We start from the raw sequence: 17,300 nt of genomic DNA, 5'->3' as shown, positions 1-17,300 counted from the left end.
TACAGGTATGTTGATTATGTTATGATACAATGCACCTATATAGCGCATGTTCACCATATGGTTTCTTTGCACTAAGTACAATGGAGGATCCAAATCAAATTTAATGCACATCTAAAGAAGGAATGAGTCTATTAGGCCTCCCTGAACAACCAAATCTTCAACTCTTTCCTAACTTCAGGTAGTTCCATTGGCAGGCAAAGAGGTTTGGGGCAGGGGATTCCATAGTATAGAGGCTGAGAACCAGGCACCACCCATGCTTTGCCTCTTGAACTTGGGAATAATACACAAGATGGAGGAGGATGACCATAAATTCCTAGTGGGGAGATATTTCATAACTCTAGTTCTGAAAAATTGGGGACCCTCCTCCCAAACTCCTTGAAGATAATGCAATAGCATTTAAAGGTGATCTTCTTTCCAGTGAAAGCCAATGAAGATTTCTTAGTAGAGGAGTGATGTGGCAGTTTCTAGGTACCTTAATGTGGGTCCTGTGCTCACTATGCCACTGGATTCAAGCTAGTCTGACTGATGAGGGTTAAAACCCCAAAACTCGTCTCAGGATGTTTTTTTTTTCCCAGTCCAGGGAGAACCTGACTTAGGAGTTCCAGATGGACTGTTTCCACGGGGAGCAGGGTCAAGACTGATTTGTATATGGCTGGGTCCAAACTGGAATGGCATGGCAAGGACAAAAACAATGGATGTAGGTCCAGATCTGTGATTCAGAGTGAATGTTTGATAATGTTCAGCATTCCATCCATCAGCTGTTCTTTTTGCATTAAAGATACGTCTGGCTGCCTGATTTGAGACAATCTGCAGTCTATGTAGCTGGCATTCGGGGAGACAGAAATACAAAGAATTGGTATGGCCGAGCCAAGAAGTGATTAGTGACCCGACCACCAGAATTAAGGCCTCATAATTAAGGTACTTTGCAATCTTTTTTATTTTCTTCAAAATCAGCAAACAGGTTGGGATCACTGAGCCAATCTGAGGTTTCAAGGTAAGCTCATTGCCCTTAATTACGCCTAGCTAAAGCCTAAGCTTTAAGCCGATGATTTGGGAACAGGAGACTCCCCAATTTCAGAGTGCCAGCCAAAGGAATCCAAGTGTTATTATATTAGTTAATAATAAAAAATCAGTTTGATCAGCATTCAACTTTAGGAAATTAACCACCCAATCCCAAATTGCATAATAACTGATTGGAAGTTTCTTTGGTAATCAAGGGAGTTATCTAACCTAAATAAAAGCTGGAAATCACACATTCAGCCATATTTTACAGTTTATCTAATTCAGAGCTTCAATAGGGCATTTGATATAAATATTAAATAGCTGCCTTGTGAAACCCCACAGTACGATTGAATTGCAGGAATCTGAAAAAGGCCCAAAGTGACGGACTGCCTTATTCACCAAGAACAATTTCATCCAATACAACCCAGGGCCTTAAAGCCCAGCAACCTTCACATGGTCCTCCACAATAATTTATGGGTGAATGTGTAGGAGGCAGCTGAAAGGTCAAGTAGAACTAGAGCAGAGGCCAAATTTCCATCTGTTCTTAAACACGTCTTCTACTAAAGAGAGAATTAATGATTCAGTGCCATGTGCAGGACAAAGCCCTACCTGGCGCATATTGAAAAACCGAGAGTTCTCCTAATGAGAACAGAGTCTGAGTTCCATGTGCTTCTAATAATTTGTCAGGAAAAGGCAACAAGAGATAGGGCAGTAGTTTTTTGCTTTTTGTTTAGGGCAATTACTAGTGACTCTTTAAAAGGCATAGGTACAATTCTTGAATGAAAGAAGAAGTAGGAAGAGACCTAAACATGCCAACTATTTCAGGAATAAATGATGTAATAACTAGAGGAGAGCAAGGATCATTTCGTGAGCCAAATTTTCCTTTAGCATTAGTTCCATTAATCCTTCTTCACTAAGACCAGGCAAATGAGAGCGTATAGAAGAGTTTGTGTCAGAAGAGGATATCTGAGGCTCCTTGAAGACTGGTGCAATGCAGTCTTTAATTGTTTTTTTTTTTTAATAAAGCATGTGTTTAACATGTTACAATACTCCTGACTAGGGGCTATTGGCAGAGACAATCTGTCTGGGCTAGATAATAAGTTAGAATTCTAAAAATACCCTTGAATTTACTGGCAGAGTCCAAAATATTATTTTTTAAGGAAAAGAGTCTTAAAAAGCAAAAAGAAAACTTTGAAGTCCTTCAAAGCCTTTAAGACAAATTCCATTGTCAGGGGTGCAGTCTCTACCTCATTTATTCTCCAATTGGCGAAGTTTTCATTTAAACAAGTTTCAGTTTCTTAGTAAACCACAATAAGGATACTGTGCATTTCGTGTTTTTGGCTTTACTTAAGGGAACAAGTTTATATCTGGTGTTTAGTAGCCAGGACAAGACCTTATCTCCTTTAACAGAGCATCTTGGAAGTAAATGGGTGCAGAGTCCATAAGGTTTGCTAGAAAATCATTATGTCAATACCTGACCAATTACGGACTCAAATGCTTCTTCTGGTTTTAAAAAAAATATTTTTATATCTTGTTGTTGTAGGCCAACCACATTAAGTTTTATGAAAAAATGAACAGATCTGGGACAAGAAAGAACACAATCTGGAGAGTAGATCTATTGTCCAGACTTGGTCTAGAATATGTCCTCTAATATGCGTGGAAGAGAATAAGTGTTGTACAAGTTTAATGCTGGATAAAAGTTCCATGAGGTACCAAATTTTTGACGCCTGTTGTCATCGGTTACCCGATAATTAAAGTCCCCCAAAGTGAGACTCTATGCATGATCAATTAAAAAGGAAGAAAATACCTAAAAAAAAATAGCTGGGTAAAGTTTGGCATAAAGTAGCAGGGAAATATGCTAAAATACAAAGCAAACTCCAGTTTAATAGCTAAAAGGTCAGAATGATGTTGCAATGAAGAAAGGTAAAAATGTATATTTTTTAAATAATTGTTTCTGAGACTCCACCACCTTTCTTGTCTGAATGCCTGTTTTGAGAATGTAGTACCTATCTCGCAAAGCTGCTAGAACATCAGGAGTGGATTCATCTGTTAGCCAAATTATGCTAAAAAATATATATCTGGATTTTCTGTTTTCAGCAAGTCAAAAGTCTCCAGTTTATGTTTGACCAGTTAAAATGCATATTAGGATTCCTTTTAGTTTAATTGCAGGCAAAAAGGGGCTCTCGGGCACAGCTTTTATACTGCTGCACTGGAATCCTAACTGCGACTTCCACAGACTTCCGGGAGGCAGTACAACACAGCAACACTAGACCCTGTCCCCTGCCTCAGCTACCACCTCACTTCTGGGCATGGCAGTGCCATGCACCTCAAGAAGGGACTCATGGCTGCAACTATAACCTACTTGCTTCCAATTGAAAGTTAGCACTCAGTAAATTTAATAGAGTGACCCAACGTTTTAAAACTGCATACACAGACTGCAATGGTACACCAGAGACATGTTTAAAAGGCTACTTAAGTGGGTGGCACAATCATTGCTGCAGGCTGACTAGAGGGAATTAAGTTACAGGGCCTGGGTGCACATAGTAGCACTTTACTGGAGACTTACAAGTAAATTAAATGTACATATTGAGTGTGAGCCAATGTTACTGTGTTTTAGGGAGTGAGGACACATACGTTAGGACTGGTTAGCAGTGGTAAAGTGCACAGAGTCCTAAGGTAAAATAAAATCAGGATCATCAAAAATGGAGGAGTAAAGCGAAAAGTTTGGGGAAAGGACATCCTAAGGCTGACAGGTCTAACACTCCAATATGTACCAGACTAAACATTCTTCAGCAAGGTTATGGAACTATTTTAAATATATATCCCAAATGCGCTATAATTGAGTGATGTTCTCAGTGTTTTATGAATCAATTACAAGACCGATTTACTCTCTGTAGCCACTCTTTAAATTGTGGGTTCTAAAATTATAGCCGAACGGCCTTGATGTGGTATTCAATGATTATAGCATGGACAGTCTTGCGGTGGTGTGAGCTCACACACGCTATGTGCACCTCAACTGAGCATTGACCTAGTTACTTGCTCCACCAGGTCTGAACTGAGACACAGCCAGTGGCATTCAGTGGTGATGGCTTTTGAAAACCCTGTACCTAGAACTTTCTTGTGCCCCCCACCAACCACTGCTCCTTCCTTTGTACATTCTTAGTATCCCTTGAGCTTCCTATAAAACCTCTATACTGCTGCTTCTTTGTTGTGTGCCTCATCTCCGAGAAAAATAGATTACTGCAATTCAACCGTCCACTTCTCAATATAGCCCTGGACATCTACCATCTATGTCCCAGGTTTTATAGAATTACAGGAGGATGCTGCTCGTGGGCTTGAAGCCCTGCACACCTGGGATACGGAGAGCTTCTTCTCCTGCTCAATAATCATAGCTCACTGGACCAGTGGGAGGAACAGCTGAAATATTTAGAAGGGAATATCTCTAGGAAGTTGTTTTGAGAGGAAGTAATTTCCGCCCTGAGTGTGTTATTGGTCAGCCAAATAACAAAAAGGTAATCAGTGGAGAAGCATGTGTTTGATTGAAGTGCTTGACATGAGGGCTTCAGAATAACCTTTTATCTTAATAAAAATTATCAAATGTAAAAGAAAAGCTTTCTGATGGGCCACTGTGATGCTAGACCTCTGCACAATGTACTTCCAAAGGATAGAAAAGGTGAAATTCAAAGTTGAGCCGGGAACATAGTACAGTGTTCGATGTATAATTATTTATCAGGTAATACTGCGTTAGTAGAGAGCGTGTTCTACATTGTTGTACCTTTTCACTGTTTATCTTATGTGAGGCTCGTGGATGCTCACGCACAACAAATTGGAATGTTGTGAGAATGATTTGACAGTGGAGGGCATGTGGGCATTCTTTGAGGCAATTTGAAGGAAGAGCAATAAAGATTCGGAAGTTACCAGGTTTTCTTGTTGTTTCTACATTTCAAATTAGTGACAAGGGAGAGGATCACCTTTGAGCTACCAAGACGCTTGTGGATTGATGTGAGGTTGCCTCAGGATTCTTTGCAGATGATCCTGATATTTTGAAGTATTCTGTCCATCTTCATTTCGTGAGAAAGTACTCAATGGTGCACAGCAGTGTCCAGCTAACTGAGCTGGTCACATCTGCTTGATGTTTTTGCACACTTACTGTGTGTTTTCACTGTCTTGCACAATTCTTTGTTCCTGCCTACTGTTGGGTGCCAGCTTCCCTGTCAGCTGTACTACACACAGAGTTTCCTTAACGGGGCCAGCTTGTCTTCTTATCTGCTGCTTGCAGCACCACCTCCTGGTGAAGAATAGTTGTGTTATCTAAGCCTTGTACATTAAATATTTCAAACCTTCCACTTTACTTAAGGCAAACGAAGACCATTAAAGGGTTGCAGTTCACTTGAGGTTAAATAAACTACAGAAGCAAAATCACAACACAGCGTTATGCATGTTTCTCCTATCATTGATATGGCAGGTGTGATGAATGCGATTTCCACATCGGCAATTGTTTTGGACACACCAGGTACTCCTACGGAGAGATGTAGCTAATGGATTACAAGTTTTGAGGTGCATTTGGTGGCAACTGATGGACTGGAATACAGTGCTGAACAGTGTTATACTCTTGTATAATAGTATAGGCACTGAAAGTAGGTGTTTATTTGATAACAGGAGTCCAGCTGAAAAACCTGAAGGGGAAGAAGTCTGCAACTTATAGCCAGAGGTGAAAATAAATGGGAGATTACTTTGATACAGCTCTTAATGTCACAATGGAAAGACAATTTCTATTACAGTTATCAAGCCAATGGTGAATCTGTGGAGGCCTATGCCGCTATCTTAAGGATGCTTGCTTCAACCAGTGACTTCCAAAACCCAGATGAAATTTTCCACGATCCGTTAGTAATAAGTACTAACTGCGCAAAAGCACAGGAAAACTTATGCCATTAAAAAACCTTCATTAGACTAGGTCATAAGTACTATTAAAAGTTGTGAACATTCATCAAAAGGTATACAAATGTTACAAAGACCTAAAGCAATAAATAGTAAAGGCAATTCAATTAGTTCACAAAAAAAAAAAAAACACACAGAGGAGGTTTTGTGCCCAAGAGTCATCTATACAAAGTCTGAATGCTACCGTTGTATGCAACAAACACTGTCCTGCTTTTGTTATGGAGTGCCAAAAATTTGGCAGGAAGGACCACTTTGCCAAAGTGTGTCATTCAGGTGCATGCATTAGAAGAGTCCTGAACTTAAAAAGGAGACGATAATGTATGCAGCAATGTGAAGGAACACAGGAGACCTGATTTTAATGGTGCACCATCTCAATGAATTTGATCATCTTGGTCAACAAAAATGTACGGTACTAATAAATGAACTACCCAATGATATTTTACTTGACACGGGGTCTCACAAAACCATAAATGCTAGAGAGGAATACGACAAACTCCCAAAAAACCAACTCTGCAACAGAGTAAAATTACACCAGGAGCCTATAGTGGGAATAAAATCCATCTCAAAGGAGTATTTGAATGTAGTATCAAGTTCAAAGAAAGAGTAACAAAAAACAAAAATCTATGTTGTCAACCATGGTGTGAACATTTTGGGATGATATGAGCAAAGACAGTTTCGCATGATGATTAATCCTTGAATAGCACAGTGCATATTTGCAATAGGAGACAGGCAACTTGAGGAACTTCTGCAAGAATTTGATTCTGTATTCACTGAGGAATTAGGATATTTGAAGGGGTTTCAACACGTTTAAATGAAAAGAAAGTGCAGTTCCAATGAAGCAAAATGTATGAAATATCCCTCTATGTGTAGGAGAAGATGTTAAAACTATTTGCATAATGTTTGAAGGAAAGAAAAATCAAACCAGTTGATGCATCATCTTGGCTTTAAAAAGTTGTTATTGCAAAGAAGAAATAGGGAGAGATCAGACTTTGCATAGACTTGAGACAATTGAAGGGACAAATAATTGCTGAAACGCAACCGTTGCCTAACATACATGAATTGATGGCTACACTTGGTGACACAAAGGTGTTTTCAACACTAGATTTCCCTACGGCATATAACCAGGTGTTTTTGCATGAGAACTCTTGGGACCTCACATCATTCATAACACCTATAGGTCTATCAGGTGTACCACATGCCATTTGGCCAGAGTTCAGATTTAGCATTTTTTTGAATAATGATGAAAAAACTATTAAATGGAATGCATTGGGTGAGAGCCTTCCAGGATGATGTTCTAATTTTCACTAAAGACAATGAAAGTCATCTACATATCTTGAGGGAAGTACTCACTGGCATACAATCCAGTAGTTTAACCCTTCAAAACGACAAATGTAAATTCTTCAAAAAATAAGTTACTTATTTAGGCCATGTGATAACTTGAAAGGTGTAAAACCTAAACCTAGTCTTGTTTTATCTATTGCCAATTCACTAATTCCAGCTAACAATGATGAACTAAGATCATTTCTTAGGATATGTGAACTCTAATGAAAGTGCATAAGAAATTATTCAGAAAATGTTGTGCTTATTGGGAAAATTGATGAGAAAACAAACTGACTCTATATGGAATGATACTTGTGAAAAATGTATGTGTCAACTAAAAAAAAGATACAGAATGCCCAGTCATTGAAATCATTTGATGAATAAATGCTGTCTATTATATTTGTAGATGAAAGTCAAGTTGGGCCTGGAGCAGTGTTGGGTCAAGAAAAACAACAGACAAATCAACTACTTCATGTAAATTGAAAGATTCAGAATGAAAGTACACAGTAATTGAGAGAGAACTTTTAGCTTGTGTTTGGGCTGTTGCGATGTTTGAGTTTTCTTTGGGGTAAACACTTCCCCATTCATGCAGATCAGATACCCTTGCTGAGAATAATGAGTAAGTGCAGTACAAATAAAGTGTCACCCCATATGACTAAACTAGAAGGCCAGCTACATGAAAATGTATTTGACATAGAATATCTACCTGGAAAGTCCAATGTTGTTGCAGATTTCTCATCACGTATGGCATGCAATGAAGTGGATGATGAGGAACTGAGTGAAATGGATGAAGATGTGTCAGTGGCTTATTTGTAAGAAGAGTTAAGTGACATGAGTGTAGTAAGCAGAAAGCAGTGCGTGTCTACTATTCATGACGATGCTGAATATAAGCTAGCTTCCAAATTCATTGGTGAGGGGTGGTCAAAGGAAAAACAATTGGATGAAAACTTAAGACCATATTGGAAGGTAAATGAGGAATTAATTGTTGAAGATGTCATTATGAGAAATGACAAATATTATTACCTTCCTTAGAGATTAGACCACAACTCCTTAAGTTAGCTCATGAGGGACATACTGGAATGACAGGTACCAAGAAAAGATTAAGAGTGGAGTACTGGTGGCCCTTAGTGGACTGGAACGTTAAAAGATTAGTGCAAAATTATGCACTAAGTAAAGATACAGACAAAACTATGGTGGTCATTACGAGTTTGGCGGTATCAGGGCTGCCATGTTGGTGGCGACGGTCATGCTACCAATGGGCTGCTTGAGAAGGCCACCAAATTATGACCATGGCAGTCTTCCCAAAAGAAAACAGCCAAACTACCGCCAGTGCAGTCATGCTCCACGGACGGCGGTAGCCATCTTCAGGCTGACAGATGCCAAGGTTTCCGCTGCTGTTGCACCACCAGGAAACTCTGGTGGAAACCAACTCCAAGTCACCTTCTGGAACACATACCTATCTGGAGCCGCCATGGAACCTGAACTGGAGGTCCTCCCACTGCTCCTGCTCACACAATGACCCCAGAACCAGTGACTGTGATAAAGACAACATCTGTGAGTACACACACCTACCTGAAACTGTAGGGAAAACCCAAAGTACACACAACATACACATCTGGGATGGCTGGCGACCCACATATGTAACAACACACCCATACTGCACACACATACCACACACAAGCACACCCATACTGCACACACCATGGCCAACAAACATGTGCTACACACACACTCACATCGACCCGCAGACACAGCACTGGTACAGTCTAACACAACAATACACAACAGCACTGATTCACACACCACCACCACAACCGCAACTACTCAAACACTTCGGCAAGCTAATTCATAACACACCTTCAAAGAACCTGCACACCAACAGCAGCGAACACTGACAAGCTCCAGAGCACTGCCCTGCACCCAAAAGGACAAATAACTCTGGTGGACAGCAGCCCTGTCCAAGAAGAAACAACAACCAAGGACTCCAGCCTCACTCAGAATGCGTGAGTCCGGACCACTCTGCACCCGACGCCCACGGACCTTGTCCAGGTGGCCCAACCAGCTATATAGGATCCCCAGGCGGTTCTGGCAAGTACCCACCCTGGGTTGACCTCTCTACCCCTCCACGATGACACCTGCAGAGGGAATCCAGAGGACCCCCCTGACCACGAAAGCTCCAGGCAAAGATATCCAACGCCTAAAGACACACTGCACCCACAGCCCTCAGGCCTTGGAGAACCCGACCTCTGGGGCAACTACGTTCAGCAGGTGGCCCTCCTCCCTCTCTAGCCTATGGTTTGCCCGAGACAACCGCCTGGACCTCGCCTGCAGCATTTGAGTGATCCCCAGGGTCCCCTCATAGAGAATCATTGGAAACCAGACACCTTGTTTGCACCCTGCTCCCAGCTGCCCCAGCACCGCTGATGGTCTATCTTTGGTGCCTACTTGTGCCCCTCCCCAGTGCTCCCCTAAACCCCCCAGGTTTGCCCTCTAAAGACGTGGGTACTTACCTGCTTGCAGATCTGAAACCGAGTGCCCCCAGTCTCCATAGGAGCCCATGTTAATTTTGCCTCATCTTTGAACTCTGCACCAGGCCGGCCCCGTGTTACTGATGGTGGGTTTTCGGGATTAACTTGAACCCCAACCTGTGGAGTTCCTTAACCCTGGAGACTGGAATTGTATGTTGAGTACTTACCTGTAAATCTTACTAACGTTCCTTCCCCCCAGAAACTGTTTCTGAAAATTGAAGGGTCAACTTTTAAAACCGATAACTGCCAATATTTCAAAAACTGTATAAAACTTATCGATTTCAAACAAAGTGCTATTGATATATGTGTGAAATACAAAACTATTGAAATACTTACCTGCAACATGAATCTTGTGGTTCTAGAAATAAATTAAGAAAATATATTTTTGCTATATAAAAACCATTGGTCTGGAGTTGTCATTGAGCGTGTGCTTCTTCTGTTGTCTGTGTGTGTGTACAACAAATGTTTTGCATTACCCTCTGATAAGCCTAACTGCTCGACCAAACTACCAAAAAAGAGAGCATTAGTATTATCTACTTTAGCCCCTGTTAAGCCTCTGGGGAAACCCTGGACACTGTGCACACTATATCTCATTTTGATGTAGTATATACATAGCCATCTTCCTAGAGTATACTTACACCATTCTTTGTCACATGCACCCCATCACACATGACTGACATTGGGCACACTTGCTCCTCTGGTGCCCTGGATAGCTGTCCATACAGTGGTAGGAACCCTTCCACAAACTTCTCCAGCTCTTTTTGGGTGAAGGCTGGGGCCCTATCACCTGCAGGACGTGGCATGATGGCTCCCAGAGACAGTACACAGCAGCTTAGGTCATGGAGGTCTTCCTAGCAACAGTGTCAGGAGTGAAGTGAGCAAGGCTGCAGAAAATAGCAAGTCACAGCTGCCACGTACAGGACCGTCACTGCCGGTGGTCATTGCCATTGGCCCCCGTCGCCCATAGGCAGCAGTTTTAAGCAATGACAAGTTGCACAGTGGTTGCGACTGCCTATCGCCATGACGACATACGCCGGCAGACTTAGGTCACTTCCAACGGTCCAGTGCTGCAGGACAGGCAACTACCATTTTGGGCACATATCATGCATTGATGTGCCAATGTAAGTGTGCCATACACATTCGGACAAATTGGGGACTAACCCTATGTTGTGCCATCCCGGTAGTGCAAAGAAGTGCAACATGCATGACACAGTGATGTGATGTGGCAGTATATTTGTTGCTGGGCTTGCTTAGATACTCAGAGGCACAAAGGTGGAGGCACGATATTGGTATATCCCATTACTACTGTAATGGTCAGTGCAGGACAGCTCAGTCTGACACATTTGGTACATTACACATGTGATATGTGTCCTATATGACTTACAGGTTCGGCATGGTGCTACATGGATGGTGTCCAAAGCGCTTCAGCATACCCATTATACTATATGTCAGCAGTGATAAGCATGTCCCCCCTCGCTCAACTGGCCCGCCAACATCATCTCAGCATCATCGCCTACACCGACGATACCCAGCTCGTCCTCTCCCTGACCAAAGACCCGCTCACCGCCAAAACAAACCTCCACGAGGGACTAAAATCCATCGCCGATTGGATGAACAACAGTCGCCTGAAACTCAACTCCGACAAGACGGAAGTCCTCATCCTCGGACGCACTCCCTCGGCCTGGAACGACTCATGGTGGCCCTCCGTCCTCGGACCCCCACCCACCCCTGCCAGCCACGCAAGAAACCTCGGCTTCATCCTGGACTCCGCCCTCACCATGTCCAAACAGGTCAGCGCCGTCTCCTCCTCCTGTTTCAACACCCTCCGAATGCTCCGCAGAATCTTCAAGTGGATTCCAACAGAAACCAGAAAGACGGTGACCCAGGCCCTCGTCAGCAGCAGACTTGACTACGGCAACGCACTCTACACTGGCATCCCAACCAAAGACATCAAACGCCTCCAACGTATCCAAAATGCCTCCGCCCGACTGATCCTCAACATACCCCGCCGAAGTCACATCTCCCCTCACCTAAAGGAACTCCACTGGCTCCCGGTAGACAAGAGGATCACCTTCAAACTCCTGACCCACGCTCACAAGGCACTTCACAACACCGGACCCTCCTACCTCAACACCAGACTCCACTTCTACACCCCAACACGTCAACTCCGATCCGCCAACCTCGCCCTCGCCATCGTACCCCGAATCCAGCGCAAGACATCCGGCGGCAGATCCTTCTCCTTCCTCGCCGCCAAGACCTGGAACTCTCTCCCCACATCCCTTCGCCAGACCCAGGACCTCCTCGCATTCAGAAGGCTCCTCAAGACCTGGCTCTTCGACCGCTAAACCAGCAGTGCTCCCCCCCCCCCTCAGCGCCTCGAAACCCTGACGGGTACATAGCGCGCTTTATAAATACTATGATTGATTGATTGATTGATTTTAAGTGTGTGCCATTTGACATGTTCTGCTTACATGTGTCAAGTGTCTTTCTCAATGTACATTCTCTACTCTCTACCTAGATATCCTGCCAGGAGGAGAATGAGACAACCACCAGTGTACCATCCACTAGTTGACCTTGCAACCATGGAGGACAGGCATATCATCCAGACCTATCATCTGAATTGTCAGACCATCATGGATCTGTGTACCCAGTTGGAGCCTGATCTCTTACCAGCCATACACAATCATTATTGTATCCCTCCCTCAGTAAAGGTCCTGTCAGTGCAACACTTTCTTGCCACAGGCTCCTTTCAGAATACATTGGGCTTGACAGCAGAGATGTCAGAGCCGATGGTCAGTCTTGTGTTGAAGGATGTACTGTGTGCTTTGTGGAAACACCTGGACAGCTACACCAGGTTCCCCCTATGTGTGGATTTGGCCTATGTGAAGGCAGACACCTTATGATATGGAACACATCCCTCATGTGATAGTGGCCATTGATGGCACCCTATAGCCCTGGTCCCTCCCAGTGCCAATGAACAGGTATATAGGAACAGGAAAAACTACCACTCCATAAATGTTCAGGTGGTGTGTATGGCAGACCAGTACATCTCACAAGTCACAGACAAGTTTCCAGGATGTGTGCATGACTCCTTCATTTTGAGGAACAGCAATGTCCCACACGATTGCACAACTACACACAGAGAGGGCCTGGCTCCTTTGTATGTATGCATTTGAAGGTGTTTCACTGTTATGGCACGTGTCATCACATTCTTCCCGGTCGCTGTACCTATAATTTCACCGGTCCAACATTTTTTCACATAAGTGACTCTGGATATCTTAACCTTCCCTGGCTGTGGACACCAGTGAGGTGCCCTGCCACGGATGGGGAAGTCTGTTTCAATGAGGCCCACGGGAGGACGAGGCGTGTAATTGAAAGAACATTTGGCCTCCTGAAGGCCAGATTCAGGTGCATGGACCCATCTCCAGGTGCCCTCCTCTACTCACCCAAAAGGTATGGCAGATAATGGTAGCTTGATGCATGCTTCACAATCCAGCCTAGAGATGTCAGATACCACTGCTAGTTGATGAGGGTGAGGCAGCTGCACCAGATATATATATATATATATAAATATATATATATCTGGTGCATACATTGTCCAAGAGGTGATAAGTGAGGTCATGGTAAACGGAATCATCAGATTAGGTGGTACAGCTGTTAGTTGCACAGGTCCAGTGCCCATGTGCCAATGGGAAGATGAATTTATGTAATTGAACAGTCAACAGGGTGTCTCAGTGGCACACAAGGGAAACAAATCAGGCGTAGATCAGTTCTTGGCAGTGGGTGTTGTCCTGGCATCTGCTCCAGCCGGATGTCTGGATGGACGTCCATGTTTGTGGGGGTGGGGGGGGTCCTTCAGCTACAGATGGAGGGGTGTCTGAGGACTGTGGTTCCCCTGGCAGGACCTATATTCCACTAGCTGCTGCTGATGTGGATGGGTCCGATTTTAGGTGGCTAGCGGATTGGGCCTGCTGTTGGGTGGAGAAAGCAAGCAGGGTGGTGTTGATATCCCTCAGCACCCCTGCAATGGTGGCCATGGTAGCAATGTGGGCCTCCCACTGTTGCATGACCTCCTGGTGGTTTTTCCTCTGCCTCCTTTGGTTTTCCCTCCAACATGGTGATAATCTGGCCCATCCTGTCTCGGTATTGTTGGTATGCTCCCAGGACTTGAGAGATTGTTTCCTGGTCAATCAAGTACCTTGGGGTCCCATCCTCTGGCTCACACCTTCCCTCCCATTACCCCTACCCCCATGTGCCTGTGCCACTGGCACTGTGTGCCCACTTCCAGTGTTTGTAGGACCTTCATTGTCGGGGGTGTGAAGGGTCTATTCAGGTCCATGTACTGTGGGGCACACAATGGTTTGATCTGTCCTTGGGACACAGGTTTGGGGACGAAGGGTTGGCTGTGATGTAGAAGCCACAGGGTGTGGGGGGGGATAGATATGGGCAGAGTGAGGCAGGGAGTCGTAGACTTACCAGGTGTCCCAGATAGGCCAGGTAGGTCATCAGTATCCAGATATCCAGGCGTTTTGTCCTCACTGGGACCTTCATCCTGAGGTGGGCTGGCAGTCTCTGGTATCCTCTCCATGATGGCACTGTGGCAGGGGTACCTGTGTAATGGAGTGAGAGAGCGGAAGGTGTGTTTGGTTATCTCTTTATTATATGCATACAGTGGCTTGACATGATTCCCAGCAATGGCAATGACAAATGCTGCACAGCAGACCATTGGTGATAGATAGTGGTCTGTGACATGTGTACCATACTCCATTTAGATTGGTGTCATTCAGGTTTAGTAACTCTGGCTTTGTGGATGGGCACTGGTACTGTCTGATAGTTCACATGACTGTTCTGCACTGGTTGCTAGTGACTATTCAGGCTTGGTAGTTGTGAGGGGAAAATGGCTGGCCATTGCAGTACAGTGTTCCAGTGTGAGGAGGGTAAGTGTGTATGCAAGGTTTATTGTCTTGTCTGTGTATTTTGTGCATGGAGTCCTCCATCCTACATTCCATACCATGGTGGGTCACTTTCTGGGTTATGGATCCTAATTAGTGGCCAATTGGATTAATCACAGTGCGGTTGCTGTGTTTAGCCTTGTTTGGTATTGTGTTGTGCCATTGCATTGCTGTTATTGCCATGTAGCTGTCCTCAGTCATACCATTTAGTTGGTATAGTTAGTCCAACAGTCATACATGCCAGGGTTGTGATGTGATCTGCACATTTAAGGTATTCACGTAGATGGGCTAGAGCACTGTGGGAGTCGCAGTGATAGTATTTGTCAATGCTACCCGTGCCTTTGCCAAGGGCTGTGTGGGTAATTGGGCTGGGTGGAGATGTGGCATGCAGGGGAGGGGCATTACGTGGATAGGTGGGATGTGTAGTGAGACATGCAGTACACTAGGAAGTATTTGGGTGGTGAGAAAGCATGCAGGACACAATTGGGTGACGTGGAAGTTGTGTGTACTTATTAGAGTCCAGTCCACCAGGTATTCCAGCCAGGCTCTCGGCATGCAGTATGTCCAGGACCTTCTTCTCCCAAGATGTGAAATGTGGGGGAGTAGGTGGGGGCCCACGGCCAGTCTGGTGTATGGCATCTAATGTCGTGATGCCATGGAACGCACCTTCCCCGAAGGTCATTCGACCTCTGCCTTTGTGCGTGGATGGCTGCCTACTGAGTTGACCCTGTTGACTATTCTCTGCCACAACTCCAGTTTTCTGGCTAAGTAGGTTTTCTGGACCTGTGCTCCAAACCGTTGTAGCTCTACCCTGACACTTTCATCCACAATGACCCTCAAATCGTCATCTGTGAACCTTGGTTGCTTTGTGGGGACATGGTAGTGGTTGTGTTGCGGGTGGGAGGGTGTTGTGTGTGCAAGGGCGAAGTCTAGGGTGATTCATGGGGTGTGGGTGGTATGTAGTGAGTGATGGATGCTTGTGATGTGTGTGTGTGTGCTCGTTGTGTGTGTTTTGTGTTAGTAGGGAAAGTGGTGTTGTGTGTGCTAGGTGAGATGTGTATCTGTGCCGATGGTGTAATGGTGCTATATAAGTGTATTTGCCTGCTCTCAGTGTTTGTGAAAATCAATTTTGTAGCAAAGGATTGTGGGTTATGTGGGGGTGTGTTATACAGTGCAGTGAGTAGGTGGGTCTGGTGTGTGTATGAGTGTCAGGTGTAGGATATTCAAACAATCCAATTTGGTGTTGTGTTCTTACAGTAGTTGGTTCGGAGCGTGGCGGTTCACACCACCAATGGTTTTCTGCCATGAAAGGTCCACTGTGGCTATTTGTGGGTCATAATCTGGTGGGTGGAACTTTATCTGGCTGGCAGTGCTGGTGGTGGACTGGTCTCTTTCCGTCCTCCTGTCTCCTGGTGGTGTCGGATTTGTGGCTGTTTTTTGTCAGTCTTCACGGTGTGAATCATAATACGGTGGTCAGATTACCACCAACATGGTCTTTTGACGGCTGTCACCGCAGCGGCCTTCCAAAAAGACCGCCAAAGTCATAATGAGGTCCTATGTCTGTATGTGCATGTCCCTTGACACCTTTACCCTTACCTGAGACACCTTGGAAGAGAGTGGGAATTGATTTCATTAGGCTTATGTATAAATAACCTATAGAAATGAAAAAGGCATTTCCATATCTGTGAAGCACATGAATGAATATGTTACAGCAACAAACATTTGAGACTGGAAACAAAACTCAAGTGTTTGTATCTTAAAGGGGTTTGTAAAATATGCACCTGTCTGCAGAGGATGCACATGATATATCCACATTCTATGAATGTGCACACAAGAGCTGCATTCAATGGAAAATGTCTGTTTTGGGGAAGATCTTCAAATATAAACACAGACACACACACACACTAGAGATTAGAGGTGCTGTAGAGGTTATTGCTATATCATGAGAACGGATAGAGGCATTGTTTAAATACTGGAACACACCCAAATGTTTCCATTTTAAGAAAAAAAATAAACACAAAACTTTTGACACATAAGCGGATATCTTAACCATGGAGTAAACATGTACTAAGTAGGTATACACATGGTAGATCAGGAAACAGGTGGTCTGTTGTGAACAAATATTTGTGAGAAAAAAAAAAGTTTACTTATTTTTGTCTTTTTCATCTTCATGGTTTATATTTGCACCACTGGTGTTTCTTAAGCATGATATATGTTAAAACGCCTTTCATCTACTGTCAATTACATGCTGTGTTTTGGTGAATAGTATTTACCAGTTTTTAAATGTTAAGACAGTAGGTCTCATTTGCCTTCCCTCGGTGTGTGGATTATAGGATGAGGCACATCAGAAATTGGGTTATTACTTTGGGAGAGGGAAACTCCTGCAAATGTTAAAAATACAACCTGTTTAAGCTACGAAACAGATCTTAGAAAACCTCTGCACAACACCTGGTGCCCTGGTCCCAACAATTTTAAAGAAAAAAAAAAAAAAAAAAAAAAACAACACAAAATATGCAAACCAATTAAGAAAAGTTGAGAAAATTAGCAAAAACACACCAAC

The 17,300-nt window shown here is 43.8% G+C and overlaps 1 protein-coding gene across 2 annotated transcripts in view; it reads right to left on the bottom strand.

Moving 5' to 3' along the window:
* WDR72 (WD repeat domain 72) overlaps window positions 1-17,300 on the bottom strand; it is an 896,838-nt gene that overhangs the window by 834,076 nt on the left and 45,462 nt on the right. The window contains exon 2 of one of the 2 annotated variants that reach the window (XM_069222448.1): window positions 14,265-14,398. The exons of the other annotated variant lie outside the window; for it this stretch is intronic. Within the exon in view, the coding sequence (XP_069078549.1) occupies window positions 14,265-14,398 (134 nt within the window). The remainder of the gene's footprint in view (window positions 1-14,264; window positions 14,399-17,300) is intronic. 2 annotated transcript variants of the gene reach the window in all.

Source organism: Pleurodeles waltl, chromosome 3_1 (assembly GCF_031143425.1).
Source record: "Pleurodeles waltl isolate 20211129_DDA chromosome 3_1, aPleWal1.hap1.20221129, whole genome shotgun sequence".
Taxonomy (NCBI): domain Eukaryota; kingdom Metazoa; phylum Chordata; class Amphibia; order Caudata; family Salamandridae; genus Pleurodeles; species Pleurodeles waltl.
This window is presented reverse-complemented; position numbering and strand designations above follow the sequence as displayed.